General features: G+C 36.8%; 1 protein-coding gene across 4 annotated transcripts in view; it reads left to right on the plus strand.

The window, feature by feature from the left end:
* The window catches only part of OLFM3 (olfactomedin 3), a gene marked incomplete at both ends in the record, with an annotated part of 195,660 nt that overhangs the window by 138,406 nt on the left and 41,909 nt on the right, over positions 1 to 15,345 (plus strand). For 2 of the 4 annotated variants that reach the window (XM_082834039.1, XM_082834040.1), the window contains one exon: positions 14,432 to 14,578. In XM_082834039.1, coding sequence (XP_082690165.1) covers positions 14,432 to 14,578 — 147 coding nt within the window. Of the gene's footprint in view, positions 1 to 4,903; positions 5,033 to 14,431; positions 14,599 to 15,345 lie in introns of those variants that run through there. The other 2 variants (XM_082834037.1, XM_082834038.1) reach the window with 2 other exon arrangements.

Here is a 15,345-nt window from a genome sequence, read left to right on the forward strand (position 1 = left end):
AGGGAAGGGTTATAAGAAATGAGATCAGAGAAATAAGAGGAAGCCAGATCATGCAGAACCTTATGGTTCATCCTAAATATTCTCACTTTTACCAGGAGTGAAATGGGAATCTATTAAAGAGTTTTAAGAAGAGGAATAACATAATCTGACTTACAATTTAACAGAATCACTCTGTTGGGGGTTAAAAAAAGGACTGACGTGGTACAAGGTCAATTAGCAGTGGCTCTTGCAATAAACCAGATGAGAGATGATGATGACTTTGGAGCAGCATGGTGGCAGTGAGAGTGGTGTAAAATGGTTGAATGCTGGGTATATTTTGAAAGTAGAGACAAAAAGACCTGATGATGAAACTGATAAGAGATGCGAAAAAAAAAAGAAAAAGTTAAGGTTGAAATCTAACTTTTCAACCATGGAATTGAAATGAAGAAGACTATAGGAATGGTTGCATGTATATAATTTTTTGGTTTATTTCTTTTGTTTTGTTTTGTTTGCTGGAGATGGGAAAGGCATATCAGAAGCTCATTTTTTTTCACATGTTCAATTTAAGATGTCTATTAACCATCCAAGTGGAGATGTCAAGTAGATAATTGGATATATAGGACTGAATTGATAGGAGAGGTCTGCGAGGAAGAAATGAATTTGGGAGTCATTAGCATATAGATGAGGAAGAATCGACAAAAGAGACTGAGAAAGATAAGTCAGAACGTAAAAGGAAAACTAGGTGGATGTGGTATCCTTGAACACAAGTGAAGAAATTATTTCAGGAAGGATAAAGTAAAAGTCTGATGAATGTTGTTCATAGGTCAGGAAAGTTGAGGACTGAGAATTGACTGCTGGATTTAGCAACATGGTATCATTGGTAGCCTTGATAAAAGTCGTATCAGTGGAGTAGAGAAATGTGAACAAAACCTTGATTAGGGAAAGAGAAATTGAAGATGGTGAGTATAGACAACTCTCAGGAAGGTATGCTGCAAAGGGACAGTGAGTGACAGGGGAAATAAATGGAGAGAAAATAGGATCAGGAAACTGCTGTCTACCTGTTTGTATTTAAAATGAGTGATATAAGTGGGTGTTTATATCCTGCTGTGAATGGCCCATTAAAGTGGGAAGATTTATTGATCTCAGTAAGAGAGGAAAGGATTAAGAGAGCTGTCATTGAGTTGATGAGATGGATGTGATCTAGGGCAGTCTACTCAAAGGTGGTCCAAGAATGGCAGAATGAGAATCAGCTAGGAGACTGTCAGAAGTGCAAATTATTTGGCCCTGTGCTAGAGCTAATAAGTCAGACTCTCAGGGTGGGACAAAGGAATCTGGGTCTTATCAAGCTCTCCTAGTAATTCCTATGCATGATAGTCTGAAAGGCACTGATCTAGTGCAGAGTGGGGGAGTCAACCTTACCTAGGAACACAAACAATTTATGTGTGGAACAGGAGAAAAGGTAGAGTCATGTGGGCACAGGTGAGGTAGGTGGGTAGGTAGAGTAATGGGACCTTATGGAAGTTCTCTTGCAATTGCTTTGACTTCTCAGTGAAGGAAGAAGCAAGAACCTCAGTCCTTTTTCTCTATTTTGAGTTGGACTATTAGTTCCAGAGACCCAGAATGACTTTGTGTCACTCAGCAAAGTTGTATTATTCTCTTCATCCTCTGTGACTGAGTACGAAGTTAGCATAAACTTTAAGCCTCTTCCTCTACTTTATGCCACTCTTCCTATTTTTCCTCCTTGCTAGCAAGGGTCTACTTTGTTTTTTCTAGAGGTCACTTTGGTTCACCTATTCTTTTAGTCAAGCTAGGTTTCCCAGAAAACAACACACACACCTATCATACAGATAGTCCCCAGACTAGCAAGTGTACTGAGTACCAAAGCAATGTTAAACTTTCGTGTTCCAGATCAAAGAAAAATAAAATTCCAATGACAGCACATGCCAATATTACATAAGATTACCTATAAGTCTTTCTTGGTCATTAATTATTTGCTTACTAATTATTTACTATATAGGTTTATCATGAAATCACTCTGGGTAATAAAATGTCTACCATAAAATATCTAATGAATAAATATATTAATCAATAACTTCCTCTCCCACACTTCTCACATCTATTCAATCACTATCGATTTCACCCCAATTCTTTACGGTATCCATCCTTTTGAGCTCCACTGACAGTTTCTTTTTCTAGGCCCTCGTCATCTCCTGCCTAAACTATGAGAATATGCTCTTAAGTTATGTTCCTGTCTCTGATATGCTTTGCTGTTCCTACAACCCCCATCAGCCTATCCTGCATCATGAAAATGCCAATGTAATAATTTCAGACATAAAACTAATGACTTCACAGTCTTGCTTAAAATTCTTGAATTGCATCTAAGATAATATCCAAACATCTTTGGCTGACCGTGAAGCCCTGGGAGTTGGTAACTGCTAGCATTTCCAGCCTTGTCTCTTGCTACTTTACTCCATCAACATTCACACCATGCTTGTGGGACTTCTGTAACCACTGGGTTTCTTGCCCTGAACACAGGTTGCTACATCCACATAGAAAAATCAGCTTCCCCGTCTGCAAACAAGAACACAACTTATAAAATGGAAATTATAATCAATTTACTAGATTATGAGAGCAATGCAAACTATTTAACCTTTTACAAATCATAGCTATTTTATTTCCCATAACTAACAATCATTATAATGTAAGCTTTTCTATTTCAATGTGTGCCATTTAAATCTTTTTTTAAACCACACATTATAAGCTTTTACATTGTTCATAAACATCACCAAATCATAAACTTTCACTGTTGTTCTCTTTCAGTTCTTCAGTGCAGGTATTTGCATCTCTGGGAAATTGCAAGAAGCTTTCCATTTATACTGTATTTTTCTTTATTTCTTCATTTCTTTTTAATTTGCAAATAAGAGTACTGGTTTCCCCTGACATTCATGTTATATTCTTCTAAAGAAGCTATTATTTTGTTGATTGATAGCTCATTAATAAGTATAATTACCATCTGCCATGTGGCATCTTAAATTATCCAGTAATTACATTTATATTAGTTTTCAATTTTGGAAGCTAAGCTCTTAAAAGTGACTCTTCTCCTTTATTAAAGTCAGATAGAGTTCCTGGTAATTTTTCAAACAACTAGATTTGTATGTCCACTTTACTTTTTGTTACTGCCACATTGTAATAATAATGTAAAATTTAACAGTCCTTTCTATGAATGCTGTTATTTAATACTAAGTTTAATATATAAACTATGGTGCTTTTATGTTAAATTTTGCATACGATACGATTTTTGAAAAAGACAAAAATACCTAAAATTTGGTTTTCTGGGCACTGTGGTTAAAAAATAAGGGTCAGCTGAAATCATCTGGATGTATTCTGAAAGAAAAATGTAGCCTGGATTTCAAGGTAATATATGCAAGGAAGATTTGAGGAGTCTCAGTATTCACCCCAGTTTAAAGCTGTTTTGAAGAATAAAGGCACACACACCTTTATAAATATATATGTCTTTCAATTTTATTAAAGATATTCTCTTTATTTCTCCTGCCAAAACTGTTTAAGGAAAATGCATATCTTTCCAGATACAAACAATTCCAGAATTCTCCTAAGGAATCAAAACAGTATTTTTTTCCTTTTCATATGATTCTTTTTCACTTAATTTTCATTCACCCACATTTCCCTTCATGTCTTCTCTCTGTATTTTTATTTTAAACCACATATATTATATAAGACAAGCGCCTCTGATTTATTCCATTTGGGACCTGAGATTTGGATGTGGACAATTTTGCAGTATTTGTAAAAAGAATATAATAAAATTACCCATAAGCCGCAAATTCAATATATACATTTGCCGTCAGAATTCTAATAAACAGATCATTGAATTTCACAGCTGGAAGGGGCCTTGGAGAGCAGGGAGTCCACCCCCCACATATCGCAGGAAAAAAAAAAAGTGAAGCCAAGGAGTTTTAATTCACTGGCCAGTCACTCAACTAACTGCAAGAGAACAAGGAGCTAGACCTCAGACTCCCTGGGGAGTCACAGAAGCCAAGTCTTGTGCTTTTTTAATGTCACATGTTCTCTCATGACACAGACTTGCGGTACTGGTCTGTCATTCTTCACAAGGTGAAAATAGAGTTAACTGAGTTTGCTGTGTGCCTGAGAAACTGCTAACATCCATTCGTGAAAGCAAAACTGGGAACCTATGAAATTTCTTTATCAGGAGCTTTTCTCCAAGGCTGCCTTTTCTGTCTGTTCACATGTAAGGTGCCTAGGGCAATGTCCTCCACAGGCAGTAGCTATTAATCTCTGACAATTTTTTTTAAGAGGCAACAGTGCTAATTTTAGGTTACTATATAAAAAATAATTTCTTACTCAATTATCTAATCATCTTGGATATTCTCTTCAGACTTTGTTTTCATGTTTTGTCTAAAAGCACTTTTTCCATGCTCAGAGAAATCTGTGGATATTAAATTGGGTGTTTGAAATGCGTGCTTTGACAGACCTCAATTTAAGGGTGCTATGTATTTTTATGAAGGATAAAGAGCAGCTGTTTATACTGACAGAAATCCCAGAGGCAGTGAACTCTGTTGATGGTAACTGACTATATAGTGGAGCAGGAAAAGCTCTAATTTCCTCCTTCCTTCAACCTCTGCTCTAACAATTACCAGTGAAGCCCTATCAAGAATATTTTGTTTGATGATCCAGCAAAGTATCTGGTAAAGGAGGAAAAGGGAAGAGCAGGGAACTTCCTGTGAGGGTGAGGGAAAGAGGTTCTGTGAGCTTTCCCTGCATGATTAGAGCTTGGGAAGTTGATCTCTTTTCATGCTGTATATGTGGCGTGCTGCAGTCACGCCTCCCGCTGCCAGCCCAGAACCAGGATCTTAATCAGTCACTATGAAAACTCATTAGCTCCACAGCAATGAGTCTTCCACTGCTGAAGCTTGGCGCTGTGCTTAGCACCATGGCAATGATATCAAACTGGATGTCCCAAACTCTCCCATCCTTGGTAGGACTGAACACCACGAGGCTATCAACGCCAGATACCTTAGTAAGTCACTCCGGTGGGTTTGGCCGTCTTGGGAAGTAAGTGCATTAAACCAGTGGGCTTTATTTTGTAAATTGCAAAGGCTGAGATTTTGCTTCTCTATTTACAGGTCTTCTTCAACAATACAATATTTACGTGGTAACTTTAGTCATGGATGTTCCTTTAGGAACACTTTAAAGTTACATCAAAGAATAAACGAACTGCCTGAGAAATTAGCTGTGAAAGGAAATACTAGATTCATCAAATTCTTAATGAAAAGCTTTAATTTATATTGTTCTGAGGTTTTGAAGAATTCTTTCTTTTAAAATATGTTTTGTTTCTTATTATTTTACTTCTTTTAACATCTGTAAAATCCCCATAATATGCTATAGGGTATATTCTAGCTAATCTAGTTTTACTATAGCAGGTTCTTCTTTGGAATTCAATTCCTGTGACTGAAATGCATTCAGTCAGAGAAACCAACCTCTTTTAAACATAAATGAATAATAAAAAAAAAAAACTCAGCAATTTAAAGCATGACCAAAAAATCCTTTAAGAGAGCTAAGAATCACGAACAGAAAACTTACTTGATAAAATCATCTCCCTGTATTGTTTAATTTTTTCATAAACTCTTCTCCTGTCACAAGTCTAACTCTGTAGTCTTCATTCATCTACGATTAGTGGCTTTTTAACCCTTCCCACATTATAACAAATGTCTTTTCTCGTGGTTTATTTGGCAAAATATAAAATATTTTCAAATATTTCAAATAAAAATGAAAACTATTGGTTCTTCAACTAGAAGCTTACAAATTCAAATAGAAGGAATAACCTGGAAAAACAATTTCCCTGCTAGCAAATAATAAGTACAGAAACAATTAGTATTCAGAGCCCTTTACCTTTTTATGTTTATCTGTTTTTTACCATTGGACTGCTCCCACAGATCAGAAAAAGTCAGATACTTAAAAAAAAAAAAAAAGCAACTCTCCATTTTGAAGATATGTTTGCAGTTACTAATAATAATTACTCTATCAATCAACGTGTAATTAACTGAGTAGAGCCAGATCAAATTAATTACATAATTTGCCAGATTAACCTGGTGCTCAGGGCAACAGCAGAGCACATGTGAGGCACACTTTGACCTGCTTTTATATTTTTACCTCCCTTGAACCACTTATGGTACCTCAGTGCCTCCATTATTGAGATTCCCCTCCTTCCCTGTATGATGTGTGTGGCAGGAGGGTGTAAAAGACATTTGTAGTTATAAAGAAACCATGACATGGCATCAATAAGCAATCACAAAACAAAGAAATTTACATTATTTAATATTTACTGAGCCAAATTTCCTCAATGTTCAAGTACCTGGTGATTTTTAACAACTTAGTTGTTGAATTAACTCTTTCAAGAAATGAACCTAGCTAAGCAATTCATGAAAAAGCTATGTTTCAAACTTGGTACCTTGGTTCTGATATGTATAATTTCTGTGTCTACAGATATTGGTTTGGTTATTTCCTGTTTCTTGTTGATGGAGGAGAATCAACTTTCCAAAATTATGCATGATTCTTTTAGAACTTCTTGCTCTCTTATGAGTTTAAAGTAAATCCATTTTCTTTAAATTAGTAATTTAAAGAAAATGGATTTCTTCTGATTAGTAATCTGTTGGTTGAAAAATATAAAATATTGGTATGGTCTACAAATGTTCTGACACGACTGAGTCACCTTTTGAGTGACAAAAAATAAATAAAGTTCAGAAAATTTTACACTATGTTATTCACTGGAATGGAGAAATCATGTTGCAAAAGTGTGTGAGTGTGAGTGAATGAGTGTGAGTGTGTGTGTGCGTGCATGTTTTACAGAAGTGCCAAATATTACAGAAGTAATTTCCCCACCTTAACTATTCAAGATAATTGCTCATATCTTAGGATTCCCATGGTGAGAAATGAATGAATCTAGTTCCTACATTAAGATCATTAAATGTTAATGCTGGAAAGGATCTTAGAAACTATCCAGGCCAGTTATTTTTACACTATTTTTTGGCAGCAGTGCCATTTTTTTTTTAGAATTAAATCTTATGTAATACATTCAGAATAAATATTTGTTGAATGAATCTTGAGGTGGAAATCCAATATATAAAACAGGTCATGGGTCAAATAATAAATTATTGGGGGGAGGCATTTACCGTGCCTCTATCATCTGTTCCCTCCCCACATAATCAACCCCTTTCCCTGGTCAAAATGCCTCCACAGAAACCTTAGAACTCTCAGGAGCTTAGCTGGAAATATGACTGATCTAATCCAACCTCTTCATTCTGCAAGTGGGAAGACTGACCCCAAATGTTTAAGTGACTAAAGAGATTTCCCCTCTCTGGTTAATGACAGAATCAAGGGTAGAAGCAAGTCACCTGACTGCAGTCCCGACCAGGAAAGTCACCTGACTGCAGTCCTGACCAGGGAAGTCATCTCACCCACCTTTGCTCTCCTTGCCCCTCCTGGTCCCTAGTGCCACACTAGGTTCTCTCTGTCCATCTCAGGTGGTTTCCTATGTCCCTGGACTCCACTTTCCTTAGATGGAAGGGCTGACAGTTCCCTTCCCAGTAAGTAGAGCTATGGTGCCCAGCCCTTCTCACTCTACATTCTCACTTTAGACAGTACGAATGGTATAAGCTTGAAAGTCTGTGCTTGCAAGTCTGTATACACCCCCCCAAAAATGAATGAATGAATAAATAAATAATGTAGGTCTTAAAATTTGTTTTATGAGTGTTTGTGGGATGTGCAGACGCCAAAAGGACAGATTTACACAAATATGAATATGGTCTTTCTTTAAAATGGTAGTTTCAAATAAACTTGAGAAAACAAAAATAAGAAATATAGGGTTTTAATCATTAAAGGCAATTAAATCTGTTTATGGCAGGTACCTCTGAAATAGGCAGTGTACGTTTGATTGTCTCAAAAGCTGAAACAGGTTTTTAAATTTCCAGGATATTTTTGTCAGTAAGTAGTTAAACACTGCTCCTTATTAGGGGAATAAACTCCCTCTGGCTTCTCTTAGAATCTTGAAACATCCCTTTATCCTCCTCTTTGGCCCTGTTCTCTCTCTCTCTCTCTCTTTCTTTCCTTCCCCTCCTAATCTATAACTGGGCCCATCTGCCTTCGGAGGAGCGGGTGTCTGCAGAGACAAAGCCTGGGCTCTGAGAAAGCTCAGGCTCCTTCTGGCATGTCTCTCTGATGCAGAGTAACTTCCCCCTGAGGCTGAGCTTCTGAGAAATCACGCACACTGTGGATTCCACACCAGGAAGAACCTGGAAAAGAATAATTAAATAAGCAGAGGACATTTAGCAGACACCAGCTGTTCTCAATCAGCCCTGCCGCTGTGGTGGGAAGAGGCCTCCAAGGGACCTGTGGGCTTCGATGATTTGTTTTGCTACATTTTCAAATGTCTAGCCAGCTTCTCCTCATAAATAACTACTTCAATGACTTAGTCAGTTTTAAGTTTTGGATAATGAGTAGAATATTCTGATACAAACTCTCAATACTCTCTAAGTTTCTTAACTCACCAATTTTTTTTTTTTTTAGTCCTGGATGAAGATATCTGACTTCTCTGTTTTGTACCACTGTTTTTCTTCCCCAAATCCTTAGGCAATGTCTATTTTGTGAAAGACCAACTAAACAAATTAAGGAAATGGATGAAAGAACAGAATGGTAAATCTTGAAAGTCACAGAGAATGTGATAATTGCCTTTTTAGAGTAGAACTGTGGTATGGGTAAGAGAGTAGATTTATTCTTAAGTACTTAGAAGGAGAGCAAAAGAGGGAACATTACTAAGAGAGAAGTTAAGAGCCAGTCCTTTACCTTTCCACCGATGGAAGGGGCTGCCTATGAAGCAGGGAAATCCTTATCATGCAGAGTTCAAGCGGAAACACAAGGAGAATACATACGAGAAGTGTCACTGAGTGGAAAGACATAGGACCAGACATGACTTCTAAGTCCCTCCCAACTCTGAGTCATTATGATTTCCAGAATATGAGAAGAAGTGATCAACCAACCTGAATTTGAGGGTGTCTTCGGTTTTGTGTTTAACTGTTTGTCGTTGCTTTTACAGTTGTTTTTCTTAGAGCCTTGAGGTTGCCTTGAGTGAAGAATATACATTTCTTATTTCAGTTCCAACTAGTCTCATAAGAAACAGGAGGAAAACTGCTATGCAGTGACATCTTTATTAACACATCCTCCAGAACACAGCTTCTTTTAGTGTGGTCTGTCAACATCTCTATCATTCCTGTCCTCACATTTCTTCTCTTCACAACTAAAGTCATTAGCATGCTAAACCACATTTCATTCTCTGAGACCAAAGCTATCCTCAGACAGATAATATAAGGACTTTTCACCAGGTATCTCCTCTAAATCATCAGGTATCTCCTACTCTAAATTGAATAGGTTTTAGTAAATGGATTTTTTTCTGCTTTATTTTCCCCTACCTTGTACACCCCTTTCAGTAGCTTGACCCCTTATTCTTCTTTGCCTCAGTCTGTACTTTTATGAAATTCCCAGACATTCAGCATAAACATAAGACCTAGCAATGTTCAACCAGTTGATTCTGTCCTCTTCAAAGAATCAGAATTCTGTCCCTTTGCCTGTCCCTCCACTTGTGTCTCGCCAAGCCTTTACTGCTAATTATTCCTTTGGAGTCTCAACTGTTACTTGTTTCCACATTGTTTGGATAATGCCCTCGCTGGGTGCATCTCCTCTAAAGCGACGTTTTTTCAACTATTGGTGAATGGACATAGGCCATCTATCTGCAATCTACCTGCAAAGGATGAACATAAAGAGCTCTGATCTGAACACTGGAGAAAATTGGTATAAGTCCCATATATAACATTTACTAAACGGGTGACTTCGGAAAACATTGCTTCAGTTCTTTGCGTTTCAGTTTCCTCGTAAATAAGATAATGTCTATTTCAAAGGGTAGTTGGTTCAAAAGAAGTGAGACTAATACAAGAAAAGGGGTTTTATAAAAAGAAAACCATGCTGAAATGCAAGATATTTTTTTAATTTTTATTTTTAACCTCAGTCTTCAGGATCTTTCTTTCCTGTTCAAAGCCCCTGACGTTCTGAGAGATTTCTCACACAGTAGCTTTGTATTTATAAAGCATAGCTCTGTAATTAAATTGTAAGCAAAAAATCCAAACTTGAAATCCAATTGTTAAAATTATCACTTTAATTCTCCTATTTAGAGCATGCTTAAATATTTCATGAGTTTTGTAATATTAAAAACTGCTAAATAGTTCATTTAGTTCTTCTAATTAACACAAAAGGTTCAAAGAGAACTGCATCAGTAATCACTGTGATCAGCAATGCTTTGGATAGCAATAAACCAAATGCACCCTCCAGGTCCAAGTAGTCAGCTTCACGGTAGTTCAGAAAATGCTATCAGAATTATCTTCATCATATATAAAAGGGAATTTCAGATAACTGGTAGTGCAGTATAGGGGTTAAACTTTCAAGCTCTGATATCAGACTGTGCAAGTGCAAATCTCAGCTCTGCTGATTACCTCCTACAAGACCTTGAGCAAGTTCCTTACTGTCTCTAAGTCTCAGTTTCCTCACCTATAAAATGGGCAGAATAACATCACCTGGTTCATAGAGTTACTGTGATATTCAAAGGCAGTAATGTATGTGAACTGCCAACTAATGGCTAGAGCACCATAAATGTTTGCTATTACTATTATATGAGTTTTATTGACACCTAAGTAACTGCTCTTTTAAGTTAAAATGAGAGCAGATCTTTTCTCATTGGTATCCAAAATCCATCTAAATATTTCTTTCCACCTGAGGTCTTAGCTGGTTTTATTTTTATCCTCTTTTCAATGCCAATATGGGTGCCATAAAAGAGAACACTAGAGACTCTCATAAAGCTTCCTTTATTTTATCACTAAACCTGACACAGAAATCTCTATCAAACCCACACAACTGTCAAGCACTCATCTTTTATACTAGCTTTTTTCTCTTTTGAGTTACCTTTTTCTTGCCAGAGAGGTAACTTGCTATAGTTGAGATCATTCAGACTAACTCTGTAGTAGATAAGGCCATGGCTCTTTTCAATAATTCTTACAAGAAGACAATTGAAAGTACAAACAAAACCGGAGTCTACTTTTATTAAGCTGACACTTCAGGAAGAATGCTAAAACATCAAACCCTATTCACTTTTTCTGCTTCCCTCATTCCAGAGAGCAACTGACACCCTGCCCTGACATTATAAGCTCTTTACTAGTTAGCCAAATACCTGGCAAGCGAACATCAATATTAATGATGCCAGGTTTAATAATCAGTATTTGCACTGCTGTTAAAGATATTTTAATATTATAATTGGGTGGTCCCTGCTCCTTTATACAAAAGCTAAATTTATTCTAGTGAGAAGCCTTAATTTTCTGACATATTTGAGATTTGTGTCCAATGTCAGGAAAAGCCTAGTTGAAACTGTAGAGCCTATGTCGAGATATATTCGTTCCATACTGTTACTCAGCTTAAACCTTTAATTACATCATTGAAACTACTCTGCTAAGCTGTACCTATCTCTATTCTGTAGATGATCTCTTTGCATTTTTCTTCTTTAGTATAAAAAGATTATCTTTACGATCTTATCTGATTCTAACAATATATAATTCTAAGTACATTTTTCTGTCCCAATCATAGTCAGGCATAAATGCTAGAAAGAAGGAGTAAGGGGAATCAAAAGAAAGAAATGATAATGAATCCAATACCTCAGAAATAAAAGGCAGCATAGGACACTTCTATGAGCTATCTGAAAAAGGAGACTAAAAGATAGGTTTGGCACCATTTCCTTTTCATTACAGACTAAGGACAAGGACTGTGACGTCTTTTAGAATTTTGTGAGTTTATAATTTATAGCTTCCCCATGATTGTTGTTGGAATGCCTATAAGCACCCTATAGTAATTTTCTCTAAAGCCCTTGAAAGGAAAAAATCTGTGTGTTGGTTGATGGTATGTGATGAGCTAGGGCCTGGGAGAGAATAAGTAGGAGATTAAATCTGTTCTGCCGCAAATTACAAGACAGAAGACGCCACAGACTATGGCAGCTCTGTGGAGAGTGGTCAGGCTGGTTTAGTCCTTTTAAGAATCTGCTTCCTACCAGGCAAAGTGCTCCAGTCTAAAGGCAAACAGACCAGCCCAGTAACACTGGGCATTGTGCAAAATAGTTCTCTGCTGGGCACCATTCATCTCCGTGTTCCTAGCCCCATCTCAGCCTTTCTTTCATCCTTCCTTGTTCCAGCCCCTCCAGCCTGAGTCATTAAAGACCTTCTTTTCTAGACAAAATTCATCTCCCTCTTCTCCTGATAATATAAGAAATATCTCCTTATCTGCTGATTCCCTGGAAACCATAGAGGGAAGGACAAAGACTGAAGAATTTCAGATCCCAGCTGCAGAAGTTAGTCAGAGCTTAGCTAGGAGGCCCACTGGTTTATCTGATATTTCCACAGGAAAAAGAAACTCAGATGCAAACTGGATGCTCTGTCTATGTAACACCTGTCAGGTAGGTTTTCCAATATCCATATGATTGACCTTTAAGAATGATTATCTGGATGTTCGGCATCATATTAATATGGCCATAGCACTGGAATTAAAAGCAAGATTCTACAGCTATACAGTCCAATAAGGAGGGCACTGTGGCTATTGGGCACTTGGGATGTGGCTGGTCCAAGTTGAGGTGTGCTATAAGTGTAAAATGCACACTCAATTTCAAAGAGTGTACAAAAAAGGAGAAAAAAGCAATGTAAAGTATTTCATGAATAATTTTTATGTTGAGTACATGCTGAAATGATAATATTTTGGATATACTGGGTTAAATAAAATATATTATTAAAAGTAATTTCACTTGTTTCTTTTTACTGTTTTAAACCTGCCTACTAGAAAATTTAAAATTATACACATGGCTCTCATTCTATTGGACAGTACTGCTCTGGCTTCATACATAGCTCTACTATATACAAACTGTGCATTCTTAGGCAAGTTAACTAATTTTCTCTTCTGTGAAATGGGAATAATAATTATTCCTACTTCTTAGCATCGTTCTTTGTACCTATGCATCAGCAAGTCAATGGATGTGAGCTATCCCGTGTAATAGGGTCTGACCTTGAGCAGGCAGCATTCTTCAGCCTCAGCAAACCCCAAAGAGAACTCAGTTGAGAGTCAAGCCACTGACACTCTCAGCACCTGGAATAATGAATGAGTGTCTCTCTGGGCTATGCATTAAGACATCCACAACAGCTTCTGACTGCATAGTGAAGAATGTATGCTCAAAGCAGAGTTCTTCTGAAAAATAACTAGACAAAAAATAAGTTACTTATTTTTGTACTTGATAGAATGTACTTGATATGGCAGATAGGAAGTAGCCAACATATCCTGTAGCTGGATATGGACTAATTATTGAAAAAGACATATGAAAGACAGATAATAATACTAAAAAATACACATTAAGTGCCTAAAGAATAACACAGACAATCCTTCAGAAGAGGTTGAAACCATGAGGACTGAATAAATTGAAGGTTTGTAAGAGAGGTATTCCAAGTAGGAGAACAAAATGAGTAACATACAAAGATGTGAAACAAGGTTGCACGCTTTCAGGACACAAAAAGACCAATTTGGTTGGAAAGAAGTTTCTTATAGGAAGATACAGAAAAACTAGAAACATAAATAGGAGGCAGACTGCAGGAGAACAGGAATGTCACTTTAAGATAGGGTTCTAGGGAGTTTGGGTGACAAGTGCACAAAAGTAATTTGGGAATATCAGTTCGGTGGCCTATGCGAAAATACTATCTATCTTTAACTCTTCTGAGACTCTATATCCTTTGCAAAACAATGCTGGTCTAATTATTTTTACCCTATATTCTCATGTGATACCTTTCCAGCTTTATTAATAATTGACCCTTCAATACATGGGAAGCTCTCTGGGAGAGGACTTTGCTTCAGAATATCACACATGAGTAATAATCAGAAAAATACATACTACTAATTACCACTTACTGTTGAGGAAGACAAGCTAACAGAGCCTGTGTAGAAAGATTGGTGATATGTGACTAAGTATTGAATATTTAGTGGATACTTCTAAAGCTGCATTAAATTGTCCAAATATGACAGACAGCATTAGGAAGTGGTGAAGGATCAATAAATAGTTAATAATATGGAATCAAAAGAAACAGAAAGATTTTCCTTCTGAGCACTGAAAAGGAAGGTATAACTGAACGAAGCTGTGCTGCCTATGTGAATTATTTAATCTCTTTCTTTTTAACTTTAGAGAATAAAATCACAAACTTTAAATATCAAAAAGTAACATGCTTTGCTTACAATTATACAAACCCACACTCTTTCTCTCTTTTTCTGTGTTTTCTGTGTTTTGTGCTATTGATTTCCTCAGACTCAGATTAGTCCCAAAGAAGGGTGGCAGGTATACAGCTCAGCACAGGATCCTGATGGACGATGCATTTGCACAGTGGTTGCTCCAGAACAAAACCTGTGCTCCCGGGATGCCAAAAGCAGGCAGCTTCGCCAGCTGCTGGAAAAGGTAGGTGTCCTCTGTCCCCTGTGAATATTTTTATTGAAATATACTATTCTTTGAAAAAGAAATTATGGGAAGGCAGGTAATGGTGAGGAGGGTTCTTCCAATTTTTGTACCCCTTCTCAAATAAATGCTTTCCCCTTCCTTTAAAGTAGTACCTCAAGATTCCTGCTCTGTTGTTCTATTTATATGACTCTTACTTTTCCCAATCTTGCCTTAAGACTGGTTTTCTGTCATATTTCTTAATATCTAGTCTATCTCTCCTTAAGAAGAAAATAGTATGAAATGTTATTTCAATGACAGAAATTTAGCCTCAATTTTCAGGATCACACTAGGCTCTTTGAGCTCATACTTTTCGATCTCATTAACAATCTTGCAGGGAAGTTAAAATAATGGCATACAATATGCAAGCTATCTGGACAGATAATGAATAATTCCAAGTATTTAACATCATTTTCTAAGTCATTCCTTTGAACATTAAGTTCTTCAATTTCATTCAATAGCATTCTCTCCATATAATTTACTTAAGCTGGATCCATAACAATCAAATGCAGAATGCCCTTGATTTATTCTCTTTCACAGATGAAAGTCATCTCATGAAAGGTTATTTATGTTTAGTTTAGGGAGGAAAAAAAAACAATGAATGGTTCTTTCAATTTTCCTCATTCACACTTCCACTGTGTTGGCCTCTGAATATAGTTGGACAGCTGGGGTGGCCAGAGTGATGGAAGGATGACAACATATTTCAATTTTAAATATCTTCAGGGATAATA

Source organism: Leucopleurus acutus, assembly GCF_964270905.1.
Source record: "Leucopleurus acutus genome assembly, chromosome: 2".
NCBI classification, from domain to species: domain Eukaryota; kingdom Metazoa; phylum Chordata; class Mammalia; order Artiodactyla; family Delphinidae; genus Leucopleurus; species Leucopleurus acutus.